This window comes from Anticarsia gemmatalis, chromosome 8, assembly GCF_050436995.1.
Source record: "Anticarsia gemmatalis isolate Benzon Research Colony breed Stoneville strain chromosome 8, ilAntGemm2 primary, whole genome shotgun sequence".
Taxonomy (NCBI): domain Eukaryota; kingdom Metazoa; phylum Arthropoda; class Insecta; order Lepidoptera; family Erebidae; genus Anticarsia; species Anticarsia gemmatalis.
The window spans coordinates 10,837,077-10,853,094 of NC_134752.1; the positions used below are offsets into that span (position 1 = coordinate 10,837,077).

Consider the following 16,018-nt stretch of genomic DNA (forward strand, 5'->3'; position numbering starts at 1 on the left):
AAATTATTATCATGCCAAACGGCCATATTTATGGCTTTCCCATTCGAGCATGCTAAAAATAATTATTTATTCCACAATAATTTAATGCAAAAGGGACGGGTTTCAAAATATGCTACTGTTATATTACAAAATATAATAACAAATACTAGTGTTTGAATGCAAAACGGTCATTTTCAGAAATATGGCACTTTTGTATTCCAAAATATGGTAACAAATACTATAGTTAGAATGCAAAAAGGACGTTTCCCAAAATATGGCAGTTTTGTATTGTAAAATATAATCACATTTACTTGAAATGTTTGCACCCAACACAGACGTATTTTGGATTGTGGCACTTTTTCACGCAACTGACGAGCATTTGCGATGAATCTCCGGGCGCAACTCACAAAGTGGCTGTTTTGCACTGACATTACCTGTCAAAGTGAGCTAATGCAAAAAGGGCAGTAAGTCAGTGCAGCCATAATATAAGCAAAAATGATGGGGGTTTTTTTTTACTATAAAATATAGTCGGTTCAGGTGTCATTTTTGCAATAAAAGGATTTTCATTTTTTTTTGAGTTGTGGCCCTTTTGCATTGAAGAAGCGATATTACATTAAACAAGCCGTATTAATCGTATTATTTTTACTAACTAGACGGGATCCCGAAAATCTCGGGATCCCGCGGGATTGATATTTCTGATCGCGAGGGATCTCGAGTTGACGATCTCGAGTCGGGATTGCATTCCCTAATTCTCATATTAAATCATGCCCGAGACTTCCTCCGCATAAAAACATTACCCACGGGTATAAAATCTTACCTGAAAATCCAGGTAATAAGCTATTTATGTACCGAATATCATCAAAATCAGTTCAGTAGTTTTGGCGTGATTGAGTGACATACATCCAACCAAGCATTCAGTTTCTGATTGAATGATTAAGATATTATTAGATTCAAATTTAAACTCTTACAATAACGAGGCTATAAATCCTTTAATGAACACAATACACTATTTAGATAGTAAATCAAACTGAGCTTTCGAAATAGCAGAAAAGTAACAATTCAATAGCTTACTGCTTTAATGGCTCCACGGCAAGCAATCAGAGCCTGTTTCCGGCAGTTAGTAAGGATTTGATCATCTATTGTGCAGTTCTTCGGCACAACTTGCTAAAATACATTCATTTGCAACATTGTGTATACATTCAACTTTACTCAGCTCCTTCGTACTAGTTTAAAGTGCATAAAACTTGAAGGAAACTTTTTGTTAGTATTTGTTGCTGCGAGTTATTTTAGCTGAGATGTTTTGTTAGGCGTTTATTTACATTTACTTTGTTGGATTATTTAATCTTGTGACCCGTTTATATGAGTTTAATTGTTTATTATGCTGATGTGTGGAATAATATGACTAAATTACCTTTCGCGAATATGTTTCGAAGATTTTGATTAGAGCAACATCCCAAACTAGCAGATATACCAATGGTACCTACTAAGGATGGTGAGTAGGAAATACTGCAATATATTTCTTCAAAATAATCAATTTGCAATGATAAAAAATCAGTTACTTTCGCAACGTCGTTATCCTAAACCAATTTACAGTGTAATGATGCAATTAAATAGATTATTGTTAGTTTGCCTGCTTTAATCAAACTTAATACCTACATTAAAACGAGCTGCAATCAATCTACGTTTGTCTGCATCTTCTTCTTCTTAGCGTGTCGATGTCTGCATCTGATACGGAAATACAAAACGAACCAATTCTCGCTCTCAATGATAAAGTAATAACTCAAGTCGTCCGAATAAGCGCTTCTGAAGTCCTTTTAACGACACTGGAACGAGAATTCGTCGCTTTAAAATCGCATCTGGCGCGTACTGCGACAATATCGCTTCGAAAACTCGAGTTGATTCACAATTCCACATCCATCGCGTTGTTACAAGAGAATCGTCATCTAACATAGCTGAAAGATTTAAGGGAAACTCAATGGACTGTAAAACGAGAAATAAATTCGTCGCAGTCACACCGCAGGGTTTGGTCGTTCGCCGACATCGGAAATTACCATTTTAATCTATACTAATATTATAAAGCTGAAGAGTTTGTTTGTTTGTTTGTTTGTTTGTTTGTTTGTTTGAACGCGCTAATCTCAGGAACTACTGGTCCGATTTGAAAAATTCTTTCAGTGTTAGATAGTCCATTTATCGAGGAAGGTTATAGGCTATATATCATCACGCTACTACCAATAGGAGCAGAGTACCAGTGAAAAATGTTACAAAAACGGGGAAAAATTTTAACGCTTATGTAACGCAAGCGAAGTTGCGCGGGTCGGCTAGTAGTAGATATTTTTCGGAGTTCGACTTCTGTAACATGCACAAAATCAACAAATTTACATAACGCTAGAGGGCAGGGAAGAGACGGGAATTAACTCGTTTCCTCTTTGACGAGTTTTGCTTTTGATATCCGGCAAATTGATTTTAGATTGTTTGAACTTTTGAAACTTGTTCAAGAAACAACTTACTATGAGGCAAGAATAACTACCAAACATTTATTGTTAAGTGATTACCGATTTGTATACGGTTCTGCTGCACACGCTATGTTTAATGTACGAGTAATTGTGGGAACATCAATTATACAGAGCCTAGCTTTTAAAAGAATTCTCTCGAGTACTACGACACCCGTTTAATAGCTTTTGCATCAATCACACTTTCTTTTACTACTTACCTACGCTAATGTTTATTACTAGGTACGTATTCTAACCTTACTTTGCAAAAATATTTCTTTTATAAGTGATTATGTAATTTGATGGGCCATATGAGTCTGAATGGAGAGAGCAGCGTTAAGGATAATTAATACAACGTCCAAAATCCCTTCATTTGTGTATTGAAGTGGTTCACGTTGTTTAATACCTAGGTAGGTACACTGTCATAAGCCTTTTCGAAAGTAATATAGGTACCTACCATACCTAGAGATATATTAGAATAGCAGTAATACCTTAATTACCTATCTTAATTTCCTTTGATCCTTTAGTAAAATTGCCGATATAATCTCAAACAAAAGCCCCGATTCTTTTGACAGCTTTAAAATTAAATAGTGTTATAGCCGTAAACAAATTTATGTTATTGTACAACATTTCTAACACAACCATTTATTGATTTCAAAGTACAGAACCACATTTAATATTTCCAATTATAATTAGTGTCACACGCAAGCCCTTTAATTATTTCTCTCAAACGACCGTATCTCGGAGACATATGCTTTTAATTACACCAACTTTCATGGCACGATTAATACGACGCCATTTTTGCCAAACTAAGGATTTTATGATTCTAAATTACTTTATTTTAAATTAATGATTCTGAGGTCAGCGAAGTTTCACAATTGAGAGGTTTCATAAACGAATACTTTTCAAATGGCTTTCCTAAGCTTTCTAGCTTGCGACAGCTTGATTTCTAATCGTTTAAGTTAACAAAAGACTGTCAGCACTCATTCACTCTTCTTAATTATCTTAAAGAGCTGTTAAAACTTAAGAAAGCGTGCAAAAAAGGGAGGTACAACACAACGTTGTAAAAAACCCGGGAACGCATTGGAAGATAACAAAAGTGGGTAGAGGGTCGCACTTAAATTAGGGGCGAAGCACCTGCTACCTGATCGACACACGGCTAACTTCACACGGGTCATGAGGAATGCTTTTTTTCATTCGAAATTTCTAACATGGCTGAACATGGGCCTTTGCTTTCTCATAGACAAAGGAATGAAACGTCAAAAGTGAGTCGCGTTATTTCGTTTCTAGCTAAACTAGCTTTTGTTTTGGTTTAATCGCAGATACTTAATAATTTATCAATGAAATAGAAAGGAACAACGCTATGATTAGTTGTTTTTATCTATTAATCAAAGCTTAAGTATTAGTAGGCTTATTAAATTTGGGTTAATTTATTATTAAAGTACTTATCAGTGCTCTATATTTTTTTAATTATTCATTTTTGTTATCAAAATTATTCTAGGTATTATTTTTGCTCTTATTATCATAAGAAGGCGGTTACGACCTAATATTAATGAATATTATTAAACTGGTTTAGTGTTTATAAATGAACAGTAATTTATGATAATATCTTTCAACCACAGATTACTTAATACGACGCGACGTCAAAGGCTCTCACTTGTTCTTAGGTACCAATAAACTATGAAACTCAGGCAGGGATTAGAATGCAGATGGATTAACTACAACAGAAAATTGTATATTCTCATCTTAAAAACTAGACTAGTTTGCTAGATTTTGTACGTCACATAATACCATAGTCGAATCTTTTTTAAACATGACGTAATATTTGTACTATGTTTAAAGCTACATATTAATTTAACATTGAAACTACACCCAATGTCAAACCAGTCAGAACGCTTTCGGCGTTTTGTTTCAGTAAAAAAATAATTGACACGAAAGTTAAATTAAAATGTATTATCCAATTAGCAAAACCCTTATTTACGGTTCATAAATTACCCAACGCCATATCAACCGACATCTGTCAATGAAATTAAAAATGGCAGAAGAAAAAAAGTTAAATCCTTCCATAGAGACTTGTAGTACAGCATACAACCTGTTTGCTCCGTCTTGCGATCAATTAATCGCGAATGAAGTATCAATAAATTCAACGCTGACAAATTGACTTTAATACCTCCATAATAGTACTAGTCCCCGTATAATAATGTTGCTGAATTATATCGTTCCATTTTTTATACCACATGAATAATATCTGCGAAGCAATTAGGTGAAGCTCACTATGAAATTAAATAGCTTGATGTACCCAAATGAATACTATTACGAGAATGTTAAGTTTCCAACAAAAACAGCAATGAGTAACGTAAAAAAAATGTTACAGCAATTACCTCATTATTTTTTTTTTTAACCAGTCTGATAAGAACTTTTTAAAAGAAGATTGAACTTTGAAAACAGAATTAACAGTAGTTCTACCAAATTGAAATACGGTACGCAAACTCGTCTACAAATCGAATAGCTGCAGTTTCAAATTCAGAATTTGTGGCGTTGCGCGTTGCAATCAATTTCAGAGGTGCGAACAAAAAGTTTACACGCCTTTGCAGGGTTTCCCGCGCTTTTTAGATCTGTGGACTTAAAAACCGCCACAGCATTTGCTGTAAAAGGAAACCAGGTAATTTATGCATTCAAGATTTTCTTTTAAGGCAAGTGAAGTATTTCAGTTTGCTGTACAAAACAGCGACAAGGTTTTACGGAAGTGTTTATTTTAGGTTTGTAGCGCTACATTTTGCGTCACTAATTTTAAAAGATAAAACTTTATCTTGTTATACGAGAGCACCCTAATCACAGCGAAGATGTCGAGTAAAACTTGCGCCTCATTATTAAGTTTCAAACTATGATTTATAAAGGAGTTCGTAGCTTAGACAAAGAGACAATATTGTGCTAACAATATGCGACACTTATATACTTTCAAAAGTTTTCCTTATGTGTACACATATTAACATGATTTCATCATTACTTATTATAAAATGAAATAACTTACAATAGAAATGTGGTTGAAATACTGTAGGTTTCTTGGGGTTTTTTCCCTTAGTATGAGGTACGTTGTGAAAGACAAATACAGTAAACATGACATACACGCAATGAAATTTTAGCAAATGTGTTTGGTTAAATCACATTATTCCGTTTAGTTTCAGTTACTAGGTCTTATATTACCTGCGTTATTCCTTACAATACAATGAATAGCTGGTAAAATACTTAGTAAGGGAGACCTCGTGAACTGATCGAATCCAATAAATTATACGAATGATCGATCACGGCACAGTTGTCGGCGCCGCTAGCGTGCTCTACGTTACCGTAAATCAAACGGCAACTAACACGAACATTGTGAAACATTCAATACCAACCTCACCACCATAGCACCTTTCTATTTAAAACAACATATGACTACGACTGTCCTTAGAATTTATCTCAGTTCACGTCACAACAAATCTGACTCGTGAAATGCGTATTCCAAACAATCATATCTTATCAAATCAAATGATTGTGCAAATGAGAACAGTTTATCAGTGTAGCGCGTCAGGCCGGGTCGGGCTACTGCGAGGTCTCGAGTAGTAAGAGCCCTACCATTTACCACGTTGTTGCAGACCGCATTCAACTCTCCGACGCGGCACCGAGTGAACGTCGGGAAGGAAGCGACTCACGTAACTATCGTTAGTGAATAGAGTGCGCGTAGTCGATCGTGACGTGCAATGCCCAGGGCCCAGCGCGCCCCGCGACCCCTAGCAGGGCTATGGAGACCCTCCTCGACAAGTTCAAGAGGGAGCAGAGCGGTCTACGACGGTCCAGATCCGTCCGCGCTTCCCTACGCCTGATAGGCAACCGCTGGCGGTCTAAGGACGAGGACAACACAGATGATATTGACAAAATTAAGAACACCAGCTTACTTTTCGCTAAGCCCATTTGGACGGAGAAAGATTACGACGTAGCGTACACGGGCATAGAGGGAACTTACAAACCAAAGACACCAGCCATGGTGAAGAGGAAGCCGGAACCTGTGAAACAGAGGAAGAAAAGCGGCGACATCGATTTGAATATGAAACCGCAGAGACCGAAGAAAGTGGAGAAGAAGTTTAGTGATTTGTTTACCAATAAGAAGCAAAAGAGTATGTCGTCAGTTAAGGAACTTATAGTGCCAGAGAAGATACCACCCAAAGCTGCGGCCATACTACACATACATTCGCCAGAGAATGAATTGTTGAAAAAGAAGTTGAAAGGGATGGGAAAATCAGAGTCAGCGAAATCGATGTCAGAGTTGATGGCACACAAGCGCGTGCGCAGGGGCTCCGAGAGTGATATGTGTCCGAACCAGCCGCGTGGATGTGTCAACCCCGCGTTTGTGTACAGCACCCCGCCGAAAGATAGGAAGATGCCGATGTCACCCACCGCCTTCCTGAGTACGTATATCCGCATATTATATTTCATAAATTTAATTTAGGTTAAGTGGGTCAAACACCGGCGAATTAATGAAAACTTCAGATTAATTAATCACTTAAAATTTTGACACATTTTGTGAACAATAGAGTCTTTCTCCCCGCTATCTACAACGAGCTTTTAGAACGTGTTATTTTATTATGTTTATATAAAATGACTATGTTTTTCATGAGTTAAGATGAGTCCACACAAATTTATCAACTGGCAATGTGTCAATGCTGAAGAATTTCTCCGAGAGATAGTTTACAAACAGCAGTACGTGATGTGAATAAGCCTGTTTTAATACCGGAATTATTATACCTCAAATAATAAGCTTTATCAACGTCAAAATCGACCTCGGTGTAAATCTGTTAAGTTGTAAATAATTTGATTTTACCGTTGACATTTAGTTATGCAATTAAACAATACGCCGCCGCGCCGTCCGGAATATTTCCGCGGTGTCTTAATGAATCTAAGTCGATATTTATCTGTGCTACAAGTTTACAACTTGATCAATAATATTTGTGTTACCAAACCACTTCGTAACACTTTAATCGATTTTGATGAAAGTTTATATGGAAATTGATCGGAACGAGCATCGGGCATTCGAGTTTTTATATGGTATTGCAATGTTAATACGATAAATAGCGACTATTAACGAATTTAGACATAATTATATCAATCAGTCAAATGTATGTTTACGTAAATGTCATTAGCAATTATTTGAATGTACACGTACCGGAAGGAAATATTAAAAACATTTGGCCATAAAAACATGTAGCATTCATCTTTATGCTTATGTAAAGCAGGTGTGAGAATTGTTAAAGATTTAAAATTTTGGCACTAGATAGAAGCAGGTATATTTTAACGTACTATTATAAACAACATTTGCAAAAAAACAACTTTAGACGCACGTCATCATTTGCCAATAATAAGTCCCAAAATACGACCTCTAACCTTTTTAGAACGAAAAAAATAAAACGTGATTCGCAATCACTTGTGTATCGAACCTATTTTTTACACAAACGGGTTATAAACGGCCAGTAATCCATTTACTTCGGCCAACAGCTTACGCGGATGAATAAGTAGCAAAGCATTTGTATTTTTTTCTTCCCAAATCAGCATGTCGGAAACCAGTTGGTAGTATAACTGTGGATTACGATCGCGCATTGATATTCATAACGCTTGGGAGTTGGTAAATTGGCTCAAACAACAGATAGATTAAAAAAATAATTGGGTTTGTTTGTGTTATGGTGTGTTTTTTTATCTGTGGACACTAGGACAGGTCACGTTTCAAGCCTAATATTACATGGATTTGTTTGTCGATAGTTACTACTTAGTTAAACAACGTATTTTATTTAGGTACGATAGTTTTTTCTTGCTTGTTTCTCATTGTTCCATCCATTTTTATGAACAGGTCCCGTACTTTTTGCTATACAATTTTTATTTTCGCCACATTCTGTATTTATTTCGACAAAAAGTACCAGCTTTCGTATTTTTTTGTAGCTTGGCATGTAGTTAAGTAATTGCCGTAATCCGTTTTTAAACTACACTTGCATATTACTTACTTAGCGTAGCTGTCAAATTTTATTGTTTGTCACGTGAGTAAATGAGATTATGATTAGCAAACACAAATACCTAAGAACTCACAATCGAAAAGCGCACTGCAGTCAAAGTTGCTTATCTTCAAATCAAAATTAAACGGATTAGCTGTATTGTATAAAATCTCATTGTAACTGGCCGGTATAATCTGTCTGTAATGAAACAATAAACTCGGATCTTACGGCTAAGCTCCCACTTTAGTTTTAAGGCTGCTTTAAGTACTCCAAAACGATTTTCAATTTGAGTAGTTAAGGTTATTTGTATTGTTAAACCAATGTTCATGTTACTTGTTAATAATAATTAAATTTCAAGACAATTTGACAAACTTAAGTTGCTAGTTATATCTTCAAGATTGTGTAGGTACTGGTAATTTGATGCATCCAGAGATATTTGTCATATCAAGTAGATTATAGCTAATCTCAATTCGTTGAATCGGCTTTATGGCACTTTTTAGTTAATCAACCAAAACTAAAATCAAATGATCATAAAGTTGTGAGGTTGTGTATCCTCAAATCATAACTTTGCACTAGAAAGTTTAACTGACTAGAAAGTTTGACTTAACCTTCCGAACTGCTGTTTAATTCAGCAACTGAAACTTATACAACTATATGTATCAATATTGCAATGATTTGATTTGACATTAAAAAAATAAACTAGAAGCCAAACATTTCTTTATTTTCAATTTATTTTTAAGTATATTAAAAGATTTTAAAATTTCTCGGTTAACATACGTGTGTAAGTTAAATCGAATTATTCCCTGACTACCCCGATCCCTGAGGTCACCGTGCCGGAGGGCCCCGATTTATTTTTAAAATTGTTCGTTAAGATTAAATAAATCGGTGTCCTCCGGGACGGGGACCTCGGGGATCGGGGTACTCAGGGAATAACCCGTTAAATCATATGGGTTAAAAACTGTAGAGTGTTTTATTTGCGCAAGACAAATAGCCCTCCGTAAGGTACAGGGCATCTTATCTCCAACAGATTACCAAATCGTTTCTTATATTTGCTTAATTTACACTGGATTTGGGAAAATTACTGTCTGATTCACGTTTTTCACAAATAAAGTAAAATAGCAAAAGGAAAGAAATTGTTAAATCTCGTCGAAATTCCCTCATAATTGTGGTTAATTAGCAAGTAATGTTTTATTTCCATATTTATATGTGTTGGTTATTTCGACGGGAAAATAACACCATTAATTTAATTAGACGATAGGCTCAGAAATATAGTATTTAAATTATGGTCACTGTTATAGCTTTATGTATTTAAAGTAAATAAATAAATATTCGTGTACAACACCAGAGCAAAAAAAAATGGAGGAGACAAATGTGGCCTATATACTGATGCTTAGCCGGTAAAAGCTGTGATTTTTAACTGTCGAAAATAATTTGATGAATAAAGTAATTTACCGATAGATAATTCGGTTTTACAAAATCCAGCGAGCTTTCAACAATATCAAACATTTCCATCGCCCATTTATTGTAAAACTAGCAACTATGAAATATGATAATGATCGATAACTAAAGCTTAGTTTAAACCGGACTTATAAACTAGTGTATATCCGATTGTAATAAAATTAAAATTCATAATTACCGAATCCACACCTCGAGTGTTTATGAATATGTATGTACATAAAAGCGCCTGAAATACAGCACTTAGGTTTAGCGCACACATAACCAGCTTTAGAGATTACGTAACAAACTCAATAATCTCGCAATTTTTCAGTAACTTTAGACATTAAAGAATATAATACAGGTAGATAAAAACCAAGAATTTGAATCACCCCTTGATTTTGGAGTAAAAAAATTGATACTCGTTGGAAGAACCTTATATCATGACTGTCATAGGTCAAAATCGATTTTTACGTTTCCAAAGTTCCAGTCCCTTTTTTGAAACCACGAGACCAGAAGAACGAGAATCTATTGGGATAAATTTAGAATTTGAAACTAATTGTCCTAGAAAGTAACTGTAAATTCTACTTGTTTCTGTTCTATTCAAATGATTAACCAATGCAAAACACCACATAATATTCAAATAAGAAACAAATCAAACAAGTTATAATAACAAACTTGTTTGAAATCGCTAGAATTTTGAGACATTACATAAAATTACTTGTTACCGTATACGTTACACCTAACATGGTAAAAACAGGCTGACTACGGATCATTACACAGTGTTGCAAGTGTTAAAATTATGTGTTTTTAGGTACTATACCTTTGCTGTTACTTTGTTACCTAATGCACACATAACTGGAAGTAATGCTATTGTGTCGTAACTAATATTATTATTGGTATATTTTCCTTCTTTAGTTGGTAGTACTCTAAATACCCTGTATGACAAGATGTAGGGATGTGAATGAGACGAGGGAAGTTTGTAAAGATCGTAAGAAGCGGCGTCATTTAGTTACTGTCTACATCCAAAAAAAGCGGTATGTATGTAGTTGAAAATCAAATATAATTCTGTTTTGTTTTGATTTACGAGATATACACATTGTTTTTCAAATTCAATTGTCACTTATTGATGAATATGGTAGGTACCATTTTATTTGGTCAGACAGTAGTTTGTACTTATTTTCTATACAGTTTCGATTGATAGACAGATGCGTTTAATCCGAGTACTGTTTGATATCTTGACAGATTGTTTGTCTAGATTTTTATTGTGATTAAGAACACGGCATTCCAATTCTCCAAAAATGTACAACTCAGATTTGTAGAGTTCAAATTGAAAAAATATCGATTCAAGGGAATCCGCAACCGTTCTCCTATGACCGGTTCGCCATTGGACTGTTCGTCGACAGAATGATTCATTTATTTCCTTTTCCCCAACAGAGTCTTTCACCTATGGACATTGCGTCGACAGAAACTTTCATCTATGTCAATTTCGACGACAGGTCTTTCCAGCTACAGAATATTCCACCGACACGACGATAAACCTATTACTCTGGTAACTACAGACCTTTTCATCTAAGGAGAATAGGCTGTCAATTTTAACACAAGCGATAAAACAAAAATATACATATCTAACAGCTACAGCTTACTGTATCTTTACTAAGAGAACAGGGTTGGTTACTTGCCTTAAAATGAGTAAGTGTGAAATAGTGAAATCTAAACGTGGCAAAGACACGACTCTGCTGCCATGAGCGTTTAGATTTCACTATTTCACACTTTCTCATTTTAAAAGCATCAAATAATTGTTAAGACGAAGATGCACTACACCCAGAAACAAGTAAAGAAAAATGTTACTGATAATATGAAACTACCCACTTTTATTTACAATTATTCGTTATGTGCAAGCACCTACTCACAAATAAATTAAAATTTGCTACCTATAAATATGTTCGTAGTATGTAAAATAAATGAATTGTAACGCAATATTAACATAGATCATTTCCGGTGCAATACATAGTAAGTAAAGGATGCAACTGTGGTATCTATGCACATGCAATAAAATTATCACTACAATACTTACGTATAAGATAATTTTGTTGTTTTATTTTCATAGAATCGAATAGGATGTAAGTTTTTATAGGTAAGACTAACTCATTTTGAGAATTAAGTTCTTTATGTTGTAAGCAAAGTTTGACTTCTCTAAGGCAAGTAACCAACCCTGTTCTCTTAGTAAAGATACAGTAAGCTGTAGCTGTTAGATATGTATATTTTTGTTTTATCACTTGTGTTAAAATTGACAGCCTATTCTCCTTAGATGAAAAGGTCTGTAGTTACCAGAGTAATAGGTTTATCGTCGTGTCGGTGGAATATTCTGTAGCTGGAAAGACCTGTCGTCGAAATTGACATAGATGAAAGTTTCTGTCGACGCAATGTCCATAGGTGAAAGACTCTGTTGGGGAAAAGGAAATAAATGAATCATCCTGTCGACGAACAGTCCAATGGCGAACCGGTCATAGGAGAACGGTTGCGGATTCGATTCAAGGAAATTTTACTATCAACAAAGACCGATCCCTATAATTCTCTTCTATAGTAACAGGTTACCTTTCTATTCTATTACTCGCGGTCGAAATAGTAAGGGTTGCGATACGGCGTAACATTACAATACCATTTAATATTTATAAGGCACGATAAGATTTCAGGACCCTCGTCTGAAAGAGATATAAATAAAATATATGCGGTCACTGACAGACTTTCCAAGATAACTACTTTATGAACAATTCACAAACATTTTCTTTTACAATAGTACAATAAACATACATATTTAAGACATACACATGTATTTTAAAAAAGTGAATTTATTAGCACTTATTGAGTTGTAGAGTTTGAACGATAAAATCACAAGTCACACATATTAAAGTGAATAAATCTAACAAAGTGCCCATTGTGTTATGTTCTCATGTAAGTGAAATTGTTCGTTTTCCACGTTATTACTGTCTATAATCTGAGCCAATTATCAACTATTTCAATCTAATCTGCCTACGTGGCGTAGTGGTTTAGGTCGCCACGCCGAAACCACTGCAACGGGAGGTCGTGGGTTCGATTCCCACACGGGACAATTATTTGTGCGATCCACAAATATAATTGTTTCGGGTCTGGTTGTGCTTTGTGTCCGTTGTTTGTATGTTTGTAAAAGTCCCCGCGACACAACACAAGAGCAATTCTTAGTGAGGGAGTTGTCTTTAAAAAAAAAAAAAAAAAAAATTGAAGTTATCGAAATGGATATTATAATTCCTGGGCATTTATTTAAGCCTTTTTAAAGACGCGGTATTGCAATCGTACAACAATTTGAATATGCAATGTTCCACATTTAAATAATATGCATTCTCATTTGCATAACGCAACGTCACGTGAGAAGATGAGTCAGGCGTGTGCGTTCGCGCAGCGGAATGTTGTTGAATTTAAAGATATTAATTATGCAGATATTTAGTGTATGACGTCGTATAATTGTGTATGGTAAAAAAAAAATTGTGTACGCAGCCATTGTGGAGAAATTCACCAAAAACTGATTCCGCTGGGCGAACGTTGTCCTGGCGGAACTTATTTTAATCCATAGACTTTAGAAGAAAAGAGGTGTGTCCAAAAATTAGTGTGTATTTGTGTGTAATTGTGTATGTATGAATAAAATGAGTGCATGCATAAACTTCGGAGAAATTCAAGTTTCCGCTACGCGAACGTTTGGCCATTAGCTAGTTTTCATATAAAGCGCTTACATAGAGAGCTGTAGATTTTTACATACGTTGTTTTGAATTTGTTTATATTTGTTTAAAAAACAGATTTAGAAAAAATCGTAGGGCTTAAAAGATAAAAATATAAACGTAAAATACACTTAATAGGTCTTAGTTCTTAAAGTATGCACTTTGGGGTCTAGATTTTCACGTTTATACAAACCTTGTAAGTATCTGAAACATGTTGCCAAGTATCAATGATGTTCCGTTAGTAATTAAAGAGTTAAAGGACAATTTTACCATGAATAGATCACTGTTTACAAAACAGTCAAATATCACGACGTTCTAAAGGAATTGCATGGTAAAATGTATGCCAAAAATTAGTTTATTCATTCAACTATTCACATGCAAAATTTCATGTCATTAAATTTAGTAATTAAAGAAATCAATTAAAATACTGACGAAGCATCGAAAACCTACATAACCCGACCAAGTTCGGATAGCTACAAAAAAGCGGCCCAGCCATATATCTAAGAGACGTTCTTAACCTTACAATATAGTATTTACTAATATGGTACAGTTCCGTACACAAGCGTTAGGAAAAAATAAAACAATTGCATTTCTTGAATTAAAAATATTATTTTAATAATAACCCAACTATCTACGATAAAAACAAATCTTCAATTAACAAGTACTTTTCTATTTAAATATCCGTGTACAAAATTTTTTTTTATTAAGTATATTACATATTATTGCCCTCTCTTTTCTTCAAGGATGGAAGTACCGTTTCAAGCGGGAAGCCGCGCGCGTCCTGTTCGACTAGCAGTTTGTGGAATATTCCACAGACGTTAAATTACGTGCGTTCACAAGAATATAATTAAATCAAAATATTAACTTTTAAAAAATGTGAATACCTATCGGAACTCCGGAATTATTCCAGTCAATTCTGGAGCTGAAAAATCAGAACAATTGAACAACAATTTGGTGTACAAAAATAAATGACCTTTAAATTATATCGAAACAACAACTGTGTTATCACCTATACCAATTCAATACCGGTATTATACGGTAAATTTTGGGATGTTACCTAAATATATTGCATGGACGCTTTTTTGTAGCTATCCGAACTTGGTCGGGTTATGTAGGTTTTCGATGCTTCGTCAGTATTTTAATTGATTTCTTTAATTACTAAATTTAATGACATGAAATTTTGCATGTGAATAGTTGAATGAATAAACTAATTTTTGGCATACATTTTACCATGCAATTCCTTTAGAACGTCGTGATATTTGACTGTTTTGTAAACAGTGATCTATTCATGGTAAAATTGTCCTTTAACTCTTTAATTACTAACGGAACATCATTGATACTTGGCAACATGTTTCAGATACTTACAAGGTTTGTATAAACGTGAAAATCTAGACCCCAAAGTGCATACTTTAAGAACTAAGACCTATTAAGTGTATTTTACGTTTATATTTTTATCTTTTAAGCCCTACGATTTTTTCTAAATCTGTTTTTTAAACAAATATAAACAAATTCAAAACAACGTATGTAAAAATCTACAGCTCTCTATGTAAGCGCTTTATATGAAAACTAGCTAATGGCCAAACGTTCGCGTAGCGGAAACTTGAATTTCTCCGAAGTTTATGCATGCACTCATTTTATTCATACATACACAATTACACACAAATACACACTAATTTTTGGACACACCTCTTTTCTTCTAAAGTCTATGGATTAAAATAAGTTCCGCCAGGACAACGTTCGCCCAGCGGAATCAGTTTTTGGTGAATTTCTCCACAATGGCTGCGTACACAATTTTTTTTTTACCATACACAATTATACGACGTCATACACTAAATATCTGCATAATTAATATCTTTAAATTCAACAACATTCCGCTGCGCGAACGCACACGAGTCAGGCACATTAGACTATTAAAAATTATGAAATATTTGAAAATGGAAAGTTCTTACAGAAATGCATATTTTAATGAGTTTAAAACAATGGAGTAAATACTTTTTTATCATTAATGTCATAGTTGTTGTAATTTAAAAACATAAAACGCTTACATAAGATGTGAAGTTACAATGGTCCGTGAGAATTACGTATTAAGTACGTTGTTACGAAATATCACGAGGAAAGTTAAGACATTGACCTTTTCTTTGAAACGATTTTAATGACCAACAAATTGCATCAGCGTTTACGCTGGCTTCGAATTTCAACTAGCCTGAGAGAATGATCTGCTGCGTCAGTTAGAAATTTCGAAAACATGAGCGGACAGTTTTATTAATTATCTATATTTTATGATGACGTCTGTCGTTTTGACATTGGGGTTTTTAATATCGCAATAATATTTTGAAAATATATCCTC

At 34.6% G+C, this 16,018-nt stretch overlaps 1 protein-coding gene across 2 annotated transcripts in view; it reads left to right on the forward strand.

The window, feature by feature from the left end:
- The window catches only part of wake (ankyrin repeat and fibronectin type III domain containing protein wide awake), a 75,431-nt gene that overhangs the window by 25,545 nt on the left and 33,868 nt on the right, over positions 1 to 16,018 (forward strand). The window contains exon 2 of one of the 2 annotated variants that reach the window (XM_076117716.1): positions 6,104 to 6,913. The exons of the other annotated variant lie outside the window; for it this stretch is intronic. Within the exon in view, the coding sequence (XP_075973831.1) occupies positions 6,250 to 6,913 (664 nt within the window). The 5' untranslated portion in view covers positions 6,104 to 6,249. The remainder of the gene's footprint in view (positions 1 to 6,103; positions 6,914 to 16,018) is intronic. 2 annotated transcript variants of the gene reach the window in all.